Genomic DNA, 13,390 nt, shown 5'->3' on the forward strand with positions numbered 1-13,390 from the left:
GGAGGGAGTCGACTGTGTATATATATCAATCTATTTTTTTACTTCTAATAAATATTTCATATGCAACAGTTTTCATACCATACACAGCTACAACATGTTTAAAACTGTACATAAAATCAATAAATAAATGTAACTTGAACGGGAAGTTGCAAAGGTAGTAATTGGTAGCAAAAAGCCGCGAGTTGAAACAGGTAAAACGGCACAACAGCGCAGGAAAAACATTTGCGCAACGCACAAATATATTATCAAAAATGGGCCGGATAAAAAGAGCACCATCCGAGTTCGCGTAACCGACGCAGTATAAAATCACTTTAATATCAGCACATTTTACAACAAACAGAGATAGGCAAGGCAGCACAAGATTTGAAAACATAGATTTGGCATCGGTCGATTTGGTTAAGTACAAATTCAAGCATCGTTACTGTAGTTGCTAATGTAACCATATCCCAGCAATCTGCCACAGAAACGGAAGGTCCCATAGCTGTAAGAGGTACTATGAAATTGGATAGGACAGTGCCATAGAAGAGAAGGAATAACCAGAGAAAGAATCCTTTCAAATTATTCGACTTTAGCGTTATTACATCATATATTTCACTACGTCACAATGGATAGGCCCACGTAACCTTATGCCATGCAGCAAATCAGTGCAACGCAATTCATGGTTAAAACCACACTGCTAACGACTTGAATCTAATTTCATTACCGACTGAAATATTTTCATTTCCCATCAAAACCGATTTATAGGGCCTGGAAGCGGTAAAAACGTCAGTAAAAAGAAATTCATTTTTGTTTTTTTGTTAAAATTTTGAAAATCACAAGATTAAAAATTTGCATGAAAACAAGTTAACATAATCTCATTGTCTGATGCATAACTTTCAGGCATCTTTGGTATACATTGTTACAGCATTGCAGCATACAACGATACCACCGCAAGCACGCAACTGCGATTTTCGTGTCTTTTCGAAAAACACATTCGCCGTTACCGGGAACGAAATCCGGATTCGGACTCGAACGCAGAATTTCTGGCATTTTTCATACCATTTCTAAAAAATGATCACTCAACTCTGAAAATGAAGTTTGGATTCTAGACTCGTGACTAGGATTTTGTAATGTTAAATCCGTGCATCACCGAGACTGGAAAATCCTATTCGGAGCGTGACCATAATACACCTGATGCACGGCATTCTTCCTTATCTGGCTACTTTCTCGCACTTCATTTCGAGACAGGCGATGAAATTGTCGCAAAACAGCCGGTAGAGGCTCGGCTTTCGCGGGACAGACACGATGAGCCTTTCCACCGTCAGTCTGCTGCCCTGCTCGTTAATCACCAGCGAGATGAGTTCGTCCTTGAGCCCGTCCGGGTCTTCTGTAAAAGGAGCACGAGTTTGGTTTTGAAGAGCGATCGGATATTAGTCGAGATTACGGGTGGACACAATGATTCGATCTGAATCGAGCAGCGAGAGACCATTTTTTCGAGTACTGAAAGCCTGAAACTATATGCTCCTATCCACTAAGACAGTGGTTCCCAACCGGGGGGGAATTCCTCCCTTGGGGGGAATTTCGAAATTTTTAGGGGGGAATCTGGCTTTGGCATTGTATCGGAAGATACACTGGGTTCGCAAGGTTTTCAGAATTTTAAGGTATAGAACTGTTAAGTAGAAATTAGTTCTTTACAATTGTATGTTCCTTTGGCGGATTTCAAGCTAGGTGTATGTTTAAATGAATTAAATGGCTTCCGTATATATTACACCCCCTGATAAAGTGAGGCTCACGAGGCGACTTCGTTGGGTCCGCGACAGCCTCTCGACCGAATTGCTACTAGGCAGGAAAACGTCAAGCCGAATTCAGCACAAGGCCGCTAGTGAAATTGTTTAACTTTTTAAGCCAACATATGAGCTAACGTGATAAACATACCGTACCAAATTCATCGATTCAACTCAAGTCCATAGCAAGAGAACTTGGGGATTTATTTTTCGTCAGCGGCTACCCGATCGGTCAAAAATAGGTCAAATTTAGCTGTGCTTTACCAAAGTTTAGTGCGCATTCGCCATAGTTCGGACATGTCTGAATATGTTTGGCCATTAATTGCCCAGTCAACAAATGGTTGCGCGTTAAAGCACATTTTTTAGTCACAGGCAACTTTTTTATAGGGGGGAATTTTAGCTCAAATATCGGCCAAGGGGGGCACGAGACGAAAAAGGTTGGGAACCACTGCACTAAGAGTTAATATATCAACGAGATTTTTAGTTTCAATGTCATTTCACACGATGGCTTTAAACGTTTCACACAATGGATTTTAAAGTTGATTGCCCGTATAGTAGGGATACCATATTTTGGAATCGGGGAATGGAGGACACTTTTTCAACATTTTTAAACTTAGAATATTGCAGCAAACAATATGTGCATATTGTCATATTCATATTGTCTCTTCAGCAGTGATCGCCAGTTAACCTCATTTACTGGCGTTCACTGCTGAAGAGAGCCAGTCGAAAAGCTTCCAGTGGAATAAATATGACAATATGAACGTATTGTTTGCTGCAATATTGAAGTTCTGTACTTCGAAAAGCCTATTTAAACTGAGAATACAGGGGGGAAAATCTTGAAAAAATGGTAAATTTTTCCCACTTTGTGGTCGGTTGACTAAAAAAACAAGTCAAATTTCTAGCTCAGCGCCCAAAATACAGTTTCTTCTTTCACATTATCAGTCGGTTAACTAAAAAAAAGGTAAATTCTCCTGCTAAGCTCCCGAAATAGTGCCGCCAGAGCGTTGTTTCAGTGCTGATTTACTGTACCTCAGTCGAATTTTATCCTATATTCGACCAGAATTCTCAAAAAAGAGGACAAAATCTCTAAAATGAGGACATTTAGGTGTTCTCGGAGGACATTTTCAAAATCCTGAAAAAGGAAGACGTACGGTAACACTACCGTGTCGAAGCAGACAAAACATGTATCACAGAATTAGTGAAGATGACATATATGTGAAGTTGCGATTAGAGTACAAAATTTTGGACATGGACAAAATAGTATTTATGGTGGCGAATTCTTCACTTATTTATTATATTTCTACTCGTCGTAACTACCGTAATTTTCCGAATATAGTGCGCCCCCATGTATAATACGCACCCTTAAAATGGCGTGTATATTCTAGGAAAAAGCCTGTACCCATGTATAGTACGCACCCTGCATTCGCAGTACATGAATGGTTGCGGTTTAGTATTCGATGTTGTTCTGTTTTGCGATGGCACTGTCGAACAATCATGACATAATGATCGCTAATCAAAATACAATTGACGGCATTGTCTCTGAACAAGAGTAGATAGTAGCCAAAGTCTGTGAGGTCGGCGACGCTATAGCTCAGGCTAGCGGCACACGACATCTTGCGCACAAGGCCTATTACAATTACAGATGCGATTGCTCAGGCCAACGGTTATTTTGGGGCTACCAGTCCTGTTGGAGATGCGACTGATTACGCAAGCGATTTTATCTTGCGCACATGGCCTCTTGTGTATGCGATTGGTAAGGCCTGTCGTTGACGCGATAAATCAGCAAGTATTGCCGCGCACGCTTGTAGCAATCAGCGACCTAATTTCGCTCGCGTACAAACGGCAAACTAAAAGCAAGAGATTGCGTGCTGTGCAGACGACTCTCGTTAATTAGAAACACGCTTTTCGTTAATTGGCAACACGCTTCTCTATTTGGCAGCGCGTTACACTCTATAATACGAATTACGGGGCCCAATGGCTAAAGGTGATGCGCGATTTAAACAAACCCGAATAAAGGTGTAATTTCAAGTTCTTGATCGAGGGATTTTTTTTCAAGGCTTACTGTACCCATGTATAATACGCACCCCCCTATTTTAGAGCAAAAAATCGGTAAAATTTTGCGCATTATACATGGAAAATTACAGTAGTATGATTTGAAATATCAAATGTTGAACATCAATAACTTCGTTTCTACTGGTTCGAATTGAGTGAAATTCGTTGTGGATCGTTCTCTCGGGCAATCTAACAATTTCATGGGGTAGCCAGCAACGTCCCCTCTAAGCTGCGCAGTGCGCATGTGCGCAGTACTGACACAGTCTCTGCGCACAGAAAATCTAACTTGCGGACATCCGAAGTGATGACCTGTTTTTTAAGTCGTTACGCACTGTTGTCCAAGGGTCTCCGCAGTGAGTTGGCGAGTGTGCGCAAACTCGTCAAAAATCAGAGGAAACATTGGTAGCCGGTAAAATTTGGAAAAATTGAGTCAAAATTTACAGCGTTACTTTCATGACACCGGAGTACCAATACTTTGACCGCCTCTGTAAGGAAATGGACAAAAACGTACGTGGGCTCCACCGTGGCTCCAAATCTTTAAGCTTAACTTTCCAATCCTGGAACATGCCCGATTGCTTAAAGAACGCTTTCACATCAAGAAGTGACTTTTCCGCCAGGCCCGTTGCTTTATCAGGCAAAGAATTGGAGCCTTCCAGCATCTGTATTGCTAAAGAGAAAAAAATCTCATTGAAACAGGAGAAATGGCATAAATTATAAAGTGCATAATGTAGCGATGCCAGCAGGGATTTTTCGAATCTAGTGACGGAAATCGGCTTCCGACTAATCCAGGATCGATATTTCGAATTTCGGCAGGTGTTCTAGACACGGGATTGAATCCGTACTTGCATTGTTTCTGTAAGGGCCAAATCTTACTATTAAGTCTTTTGTTTCCTTAAAAAAACCGATCTGCACATCTCAAATGCATGCAACAAATTTGGTACTACTATCCACGTCTGCATAACTTGATAAAGCGACTAATAATAATCGATTGATTAATTGGCCGGATTTAATTCTGATTAGAGTACTCCAGAAGCTGGGAAGCATGTTTATTGATGTCATAAGTTCAAATTTGATTAAAAAACGACCTAGTTGGTGTTCTTGAAATACGACATTTCGCTTTGAGATATAGCAATTAGTCGGTACAACATTGCTAAATGTCTCCTCCATAACAACATGTCATGTGACAATCCAACTGCGAATTACTGAAGTCGACCACGGTGATAAGGTACTTTTGAATGAAACGGAACTAAAAATTGTTTCCCACAAAATATTTCTTAGCAGCAAGGTGCATAAATTCAAAACATAAAGAGAAATCACGGTGCATCTTCAATAGGGTTGTTCAAAAATAACATTTTTCTCCGAATATTACTGGCTAGCAGGGTTGCAACCAAGTCAAAAGGTTCCGAGTCACAAGTCAATATCACTTTTATAGTTTTGACTGGAGTCAAGTCGAGTCAGTTTCAATTCGCCGCCGAGTCAAGTCTGTCAGAAGAGGCAGGGTTGTAACCAAGTCACAAGGCACCGAGTCACAAGTCAATCTCACTTTTATAGTTTTGACTCGAGTCAAGTCGAGTAATTTTAAATTCACCACCGAGTCAAGTCCGAGTACAAGTCAGCGAAAAGAGGGTCGAGTCCGAGTCACAGTATTGTGGCTCGAGTCGAGTCCAAGTCATTGTGTTGACTGCTCAGTTTTTTGTAAAGGTCATGTTAAAATCCCACTTTTATAACTCTATTTGGTGGTATCGAATGGTTCGATGTTTTAATACACCAATTTTCCTCACTTTCAGCAGTTTCTGGTCGCATTTTCAAGTACCAGTACCAACAGACGAAATCCGAATAGTGTGTTGGCTTTGGAATTACAATGAACTGTCGATCTTGGCAGTCTGAGTCTCGAGTCAATGACTTGGCTCGAGTCATGCGCAATGACTAGAGTCCAAGTCGAGTCAATACACAGATTGACTCGAGTCGAGTCGAGTCATTTCCATATTTTGGAAAAATGACTCGAGTCAAGTAGAGTCATCAGAAAATCGTGACTCGAGTCGGACTCGAGTCGAGTCATGAATCGAGTCATTACAACCCTGACAAGAGGGTCGAGTCCAAGTCACTATGTTCCATGTTCAGTATTGAGTTCAATCTCGTTCAACTCACATTTTTCAACTCTGCTCGAGTGATATAGAATGGCTCACATTTATAATATCATAATTTTTTTCAGTCCTAACAGTTCCTGGCCCAATTTTCCATTAATCAGGACTGATAGACGAAATACCAGTAATGTGCTAACTTTACTATTCTTTGAAGTTGCAATAAAATATCTGTCTTGGCTGTCCTAATCTTGAGTCATATGACTTGGTTCGAGTCACACACAATGACTCGAGTATAAGTTGAGTCAAGACACAGATTGTCAAGAGTTGAGTCACCAGAAAATCGTGACTCGATTCATTTCAACCCTGCCGGCTAGTTGATAAATTTGTTGGGACGGCTGAAAAAATGACGTGCACCTAATTCGGCTCAGTTCCCATTAGCAAGTGTTAAAATATTTTTCATACCTAATTCAGTGTCTTGCATGAGAATAGAAGGTACCGATTCCAATTCTGGACGCATGTAGATCAGCTGAAACGGAACGAAAATTTTGTAAACAGTTGTGATCCCCAGACACAAGGGCAACCTTTTAGATTTTAGTATAGATATGAGTAGTTCACCAATCCAAACTAGAATTTCACTTTCAAACACCTTGAAATATCCTAATCAAACTTACCTCTCTTACTTTACGGCGATCACCTTCTTCGAGACATTCACAATGCTGCGGCAGAGGAGGAAGATCAGACAAAGCCACTCTACCTCCAGTTGCACATTCGCCCTGAACAGAACCGCAGCCATTCCTGAAGTCTTTTGCCTACAACGAATACCCAACTGTCAAAACTCGAGAAGCCATCGCTACACATATTCAACACAGACAACATTCAACATTGACAAAAGTTTCACATGACATGTTATACTTTTCCAATTATTCAAGCCTGCAACATTATATGTGAATTCATGTTTAAAGCCGGATATACCCTCTATAATTTTCGAACCATCACGGCTCCATTATAACATCGCCAGTTAACCAGAAACGCACACCATCACAAATATATTTCCTTACTAGAGCCCTGTTAACTATATGCAAGGTAACCGACGCAGTGAATCTGGCCGATGACAACAGGGAAATGCCTAGTCATTGTGCTACATCGTCAGACTAGAACTATCATTCACATATTCCAAAATCTGCCGATCACCATAGAAAATACTACTTTTTGGCGCAAGGATCATTTACTTCCTAATCGCTGGAAGCGGGCATCAATTAAGGATTTACAGAATCGGCTTTGTGGCATTGACCCTTAAGGGTGATTCTCCAAACATGATGTCTAGTGGCAGAAGTGGAGTAAGTACTCAGCGTTGCTTCTACTTCTGCTTGAGTATATGCAGAACACAAAGATATGACGAGTACTGACAAGTAAGTGTTTTTAAAAGAGTAGATTCAGTCAAGGCGTCACATACTTTTGTATTCAATTACAAGGCTAAACTATTCAAATAGGTAGATTTACCTATTTAATTTATGTAGAAGTAGATGAACTTGGTAGAAGTTATTTGTTACTGACCGATGACCATCTATGTCTCGTGGTCACTTACCGATCTGCGCGATGCAGCTTGGTTATCGGAATAGCTTTGCCCCATTGCCTGACCGCGTGCTTCCAGTCTCGAGTCAGAAACGGGTATTGTACTACTGGACGCCTCTGGGTCTGCGTTCCTCGACCGTCCCAGATCACAGAGGAGAAGATAATAGTTGTCCTGAACATGTCCGATGAGAACGGCCTCGTCCATGGGACCTTCAGTGGAGTCAAACACCCATCCGTCGGTACTCAGGATCCTCACAGTCAAGCCCTCGGACAACGCGATAGCTTCAGCCATTATTTTGCCACACACCAGCATTCCCCTCTTTATTTCCTCCAAGTATTCATCAACGGATCTGCTATTCTGCAAGATTGCGAGACGGAATATTGCCGGGTGACTTCTGATGTACTGTGTCAAGCGGTTGAGTAACGCAGTGACGTGGTCCGTTACTTGATCCTCGGTCAGGTTGCTGTGAAGCCACTGTGAACAGCAATTGTCAGTCAGTCGGTTATTGATTTATCGTAATTTTGAGCAGAACAAAATGGTACATGATTGGGATATGATGAGAATACAGGAAGGCGTCGGAGCGAATTGGAGTCATCTTTTAACCGGACATCGACCTTGGCCCAGGGCAGTGTGTCTAAAAATCTTTCCGTCCATGTACCACTCAAAAGTTTTTTATTGTACTGTGTAGCGCAGGGTCGAAAACCTTTTATGTCAGAAGAGCCATACTGGCCTTACATTCTCCATTTTAACTCCCAAAGAACCATACGTAACAACTGAAAATTTGTGACGTTACGGTAGCACTAATTTGAAATTACTACATGGGATTCGTCATGTTCGCCTCATTTTCTCTGTAAAAACTCGTACTAAATCATGCTGGTTGCCTTATTCAAGCATGTGAAACTTGAGTTACATACATAGATCTTTTGCAAGTTGCATATTTGGCAACTTAAATTTGAGGATCTTGAAACAGGGGTCCGAGCCTACAACCCTGAGTACACCGCTGTCTTGACCTCACAAAGACGTGTGTATACTGCGACAAGTATAATTATTCTGGCCATGATGACAATTTACTAACAAGTTGCTGCTATATTGATCAATTAAGTACAAACTTAAAAATTTTGCAAAGAGCCATGTCTTATACCCAGAAGAGCCATAGGTACCCAACCCCTGGTGTAGTGTGTACCCCATGACTCCCGAATGACTTATTATACTTGAATGTATCTCCCAGTTATTGCTGTTGATATTACTATGCCATAATACTAATGAACAACAGGAAAACGGACATTTAATGTCATAGATGTAGCTGTTTCTTCTGCACAGCTTGTGTATCTCGGGTGTTAAATAACACACGCTGCGCAGGAAATCATCACAAGGCTCAAAATAACTCAGATCTTGAGTCTTCTTTTTTTGCAAGGTTTGAATCAAGGTTTTATTTTAACAAGCTGGATTTCAATACTGCGTTAGCAAGGGCTTGCATACAAACCACACCATGTGGCAAATATCGTCTACCGTATTCGATTGCGTTAAATTTATCTTGTTTACTTCACTATACTGATGAATCAGTCTGTAAACTCTGGTAGCCTATAGTTTGCCAGTGGCTATGTTCTCTTAGTTGTGAATCTGTCGTGACTCAGTAATACCAACATCAACTTATTGCACGGTTGAATTAATTCTTACATTGAGTATTTGCAGTGGTTTGGGCCACTGCAAAGTACAGCAGGTTGTGGTCAAGAAGTTAAATTATGAGTTGAACACTGCCGAACTCCAAGGTGCCACGGTTGATATGTCAGATTGTGGCTTGTTAATCTCGACGACTGATTAGTATTTAGTAAGTAGAAACTGCATGAATTTTGGTTTGAATGTGAACATGCTCGATGGCCGTTGGATAGCTATCAATATACTGCGACAGAGGTATGGTCCGGCACTGAGGGATTGCCTTGGAAATTGCTAGGACAAAGACATTTTTAGGATCAATATTTCGTTTGTTGAGTAACAGCGTGTTGTCAGATAATGACAGGACAGTCAGGACTTACCATTACAATAGCTGCTAGTAGAGAATACGGTCCTACTGTTGGCTCATACCGCACTGCAAAGCCTTGTTCACGAAAAAAATTGTGGTAGGTCTCCTGTAACAGAGGAAAGAAGCGATATAATGAAGACGGTAAGAACAAATCAATTGGTTTCGTGACAATTTACAACCCACATGACAGAGTACAACAGTGGTGGGCAACTTCTGCAGTCCGTGGGGCGGATATGGGCAAATGAAGTACTTCCTGAGTCGATACATTACTAGCTTATTTATCCATCTATACAAGGAATAAATGTATTTAATGGAAACTTCAAGTTCAAAGCGTAGCAACCAAAAACAGTACTTCATGAAATTATTACCGTAATGTGGCCTACTTCAACAGCTATTGAAGTCAATAAGACATCTGTGGTCGATCAAAGTTGTCAACATTAGGATCATACACAGGGCAATTAATATTAATTAATAAATGGGATGTGAAAAATTTCAGTTACCGCAGCTTCTCGCCCCTACCCCCAGTTTGAGAACTATTGGATTAGGGGGATTGAAACTCTTTTCGAATCTTAATCACATTACTAACAATTTCGTTGCAGACACTGTAAATTTGGCATACTTGGCACAGGGTAAAAAAAGGCAGGGAGGGGGTCAATGCGCCGCAGCTGTGACTGATCTTGATATGTTACTTACAGGATCTTCGGTCCTTATACGTCCTTTCAGGGGCTGTTCCCCCGTGTCATAGGGATCGGCTGAATCTTCCATTTGTGGCCCCTCAGAAATATGGGCTGCACCTTGTAAACCCTCATTCTGAAACTAAACACAGGGTAGGTCAGTAACGAAATGATAGATACATTTTCTGGTCTCACAAACCAGAGATCTCACAAAATCTTTGCGTGGGAAACTTAGCATTGATATGCCAGCCCAATCTGGAGAATCCAAAAGACTCTCTCACTTCTATTCAATTCTTGAGAAGCATACATGACTACTTTGACAATTACGACCAAGCAGGTGATCTAAGGTGTGATGCAAAATACGTATCAACAAAATTCAATCAAAGAGAAAGAATTTTGGCAGTGTTCCATACTTCCCCCAGATACTAGTACAGTGGATAGTGATTTTTTTTCTATTGCGGACACACAATTTTCATAAAGCGGTTACATGACTCCCCGTCAGCTAATTTTTGCAGATCCAGGGTTAAATTCGGGGTGGCCTAACCATGAAATTTGGGAAGCTGTTCACTAAAAAGTCATCAGTTTCGTAAATTCCTAATCACAGTCCGATTACCAGTTGGCAGTGCAATTATTATCGTTTGTATCGTCCATGTGGCTATTGCGATCTGTGGTAAGCATTAGAAATACGACAAAATATGGACATACATTGAGTCAAAAATAAGGACTGATTTTATAAAGAAGGAATATGTAGTTGGTTTATGGTTCTATCTTATAGTAGTTTCAACATAGGCCTTTCATTCACCCATCAAAATTAGTCCGCAGACCCAAGGTTAAGAAACCTTGCTATAGTAACACACTGTTAGAGACGATGACTACTTCGAAATATGTGGGTATGAGTAATGCTCACTTGAGGTAGGTCATCACTCTCACCGCCAAGCAATCGGTCGCGTTCCCCCGAACTTCCCTGACATGGCGTTTGGAAATCCTGGTTCGCTACAGGATTACTCTCCACTGTAGTGAACAAAATTGAGCTATCGCCGATAGTTCCACTGCCAGTGATGGAAGTTCCCTAGTGAAAGCACGGTCGTCATGAGTAACCCGTAATAGCGTGCGAGATATTGACAGATAACTAAGTACTCCAGAGGTTCACTAACACGGTTCTCAAATTCATACATAAGAAATACATGATATTCAAATGCGGAGTAGCCTAATCATGAAATTTGACAAGCGACCTGAGAGTCAGCCGAAAATATTTCGGTTCATTTCAATACGAATATGCTATTCGATTGTATACTGAAGTTCTTGTACCTCCAAGAAGCTCTTGACAGGGAAAAAACTAAAACAATGAAGTTCTATAAGATATTGCCCTTAACAATAAGCAAGAAAATCTTCTAACGATTGTATGACAACTCTGTTTGCAAATAATCAGTCACAAGGCCTTACATTCTGCATTGAGGAGTAAAAAAGCATTTTTGTGCCTTGTACACTAGCCGAATAGTGCGAAAAGCGAAATTCAGAGTGCAAGCCGCTATTCTCCCATATAATCGCATCATCGTGAAAAAATGCACTATCTACACCGTGTACCCCTGGCTTCAGAAAAAAATAGACACTCGAGGCACTACTTGGAGTTGAGCAATGGTAGTTCTGCAAAAAAGTGCTAACAACATCAGTGTATTGCACTGATATTAGGCCAAGTGAAAATCCCTACAATTTTGAATTCGATAATAGTTTCAAGAAATATGCACTGAAAAGGTGGATATTACCTGTCCAGAAGTGTCGGAATGTGTGTCGCCACTGGTGGTCCGAGATGTCGAGTTTATATTTGCTCCTGTGACGGATAGTATACTGGTAGCAAGTATGTTAGAAAAATACGAATTAGGGTAGTAGTTCAAGCAATTGAGGGGCACAAGTACTTAATTACAAGACCATCGTGAACAGCAGCTTCACTTTATGTTAGTCCGAAAATTTGGTGATTCTGTTTACAATTACAACCATGGGTGGTGAGACTCAAAATAATCAGAATTGGTACTCAGGTCCAAGTAAAGTCTTAAATTTTAACTCCATTATTAGTTAGGCTTACCATATTTCGGAAATGAAAAAAGAGGACACTTTTTCAGAAATTTCAGACAAGCAAAACTGGAGAAGAATTCTCAAAAACAGGTAAATTTCACCCGCTTAATGATCGGATGATCGGTTGACTAAAAAAAAAAGAAAAAAAAAAAAGGTCTCATCACTTCCGCTCAGAGCTCAAAAACACGTTTTTTCACTCCCCATTGCTAGGTGGATGACTAAAAAAAAAAAAGGTCTTCATTTCGCTCAGAGCTGAAATCACCGCTTTTTCCTCCGAAATACCCGCCGGAGCTTCACTTCTGCGCTAATTTCCTCTATATCTGACCTAAATTTTCAAAAAAGAGGACAAAATCTCAAAAAAGAGGACAAAAGGGCGTCCTCCGAGGACACTTTCAAAAAAGTCAAAAAAGAGGACAAATCCTCTTAAAAGAGGACGTATGGTAAGCCTATTATTAGTAAAGTTTGCAATTTCCAGAACATATCAAAATTACTTCAAGTGAAAGTAGAAAATGATAGTCACAAGAGTAGACTACTCACTTAAGTTTTAAATTTGGTGAAAGCATTGTGTAGACTACTTTTAGGACTTAATTGAAGGTGGCTACTTGTGAAATTAGGAGCGTGCTTGTACAAAACCGAAGCAAAACTGATCACTGTACAAATATATTCAATTGTCAAAAATATAATCTGCTACCTTGGTGCAGGGGCCATTTTCTCTAGTTGCTATGACTATTGCACATATGGAAGTTATGCAAACATATCCTACCTACCACTATTTTTACTTTACGAAGTGTAAAAAGGGTGGAGTTTTGCCGCAAAAGAACTTATAGAATTGTAAGTACCGTAGTTTCAAATTTTATCAAGTATGTGGTGAAAGTGAGTAAAACAAATTTCACCAGTAGAACTACCACTACAGGACTCAAACTGTTCACACAATGTAGGTCACTGCACGACTGGTAGCGATTAAAAGGCATGCAGATCGGACTCACTTTGGGTTGCTGTGCCGACGGCATTACCCATCTCAACATCCCCTGAAAAAAAACGTTGTTTCGATAATTGCTAAAATCAAATCAGTTTCCCAATCGCAAAAAATACTCATATTTTCTCAAGTCAAAGAGTTATTTGGAATGGCATGAATTCAGATGCTTCAACTAAAT

At 40.5% G+C, this 13,390-nt stretch overlaps 1 protein-coding gene across 2 annotated transcripts; it reads right to left on the bottom strand.

Annotated features, from left to right (window-relative positions):
* Positions 1-369: 369 nt before the first annotated feature.
* LOC145435980 (uncharacterized) lies at positions 370-13,269 on the bottom strand. Of its 2 annotated transcripts, none has more exons than XM_080313268.1 (10): positions 13,223-13,269; positions 11,930-11,994; positions 11,074-11,235; positions 10,186-10,308; positions 9,506-9,598; positions 7,485-7,946; positions 6,571-6,672; positions 6,362-6,425; positions 4,327-4,482; positions 370-1,366 (listed from the first exon to the last, which is right to left on the bottom strand). In XM_080313268.1, exons 1-10 carry the CDS (start codon positions 13,251-13,253, stop codon positions 1,191-1,193), a joined length of 1,434 nt encoding a protein of 477 aa, XP_080169394.1. In that variant the 5' UTR covers positions 13,254-13,269; the 3' UTR covers positions 370-1,190. The 2 variants fall into 2 exon arrangements, with proteins under 2 accessions (XP_080169394.1, XP_080169393.1); XM_080313267.1 differs by having other exon boundaries at positions 6,571-6,708.
* Between the last annotated feature and the right edge of the window lie 121 nt (positions 13,270-13,390).

This window comes from Botryllus schlosseri, chromosome 3 (assembly GCF_051294905.1).
Source record: "Botryllus schlosseri isolate E-star chromosome 3, Bs_hap1, whole genome shotgun sequence".
Lineage (NCBI taxonomy): Eukaryota > Metazoa > Chordata > Ascidiacea > Stolidobranchia > Styelidae > Botryllus > Botryllus schlosseri.

Coding starts and splice junctions, on each gene's coding strand:
- LOC145435980 (XM_080313267.1), bottom strand. CDS start 13,253: ATGGGTAATGCCGTCGGCACAGCAACCCAAA. Junction 9,599..10,185: donor GTATAAGGACCGAAGATCCT/GTAAGTAACATA, acceptor CCTCTGTTACAG/GAGACCTACCACAATTTTTT. Junction 7,947..9,505: donor TACTAGCAGCTATTGTAATG/GTAAGTCCTGAC, acceptor TGCTGTTCACAG/TGGCTTCACAGCAACCTGAC.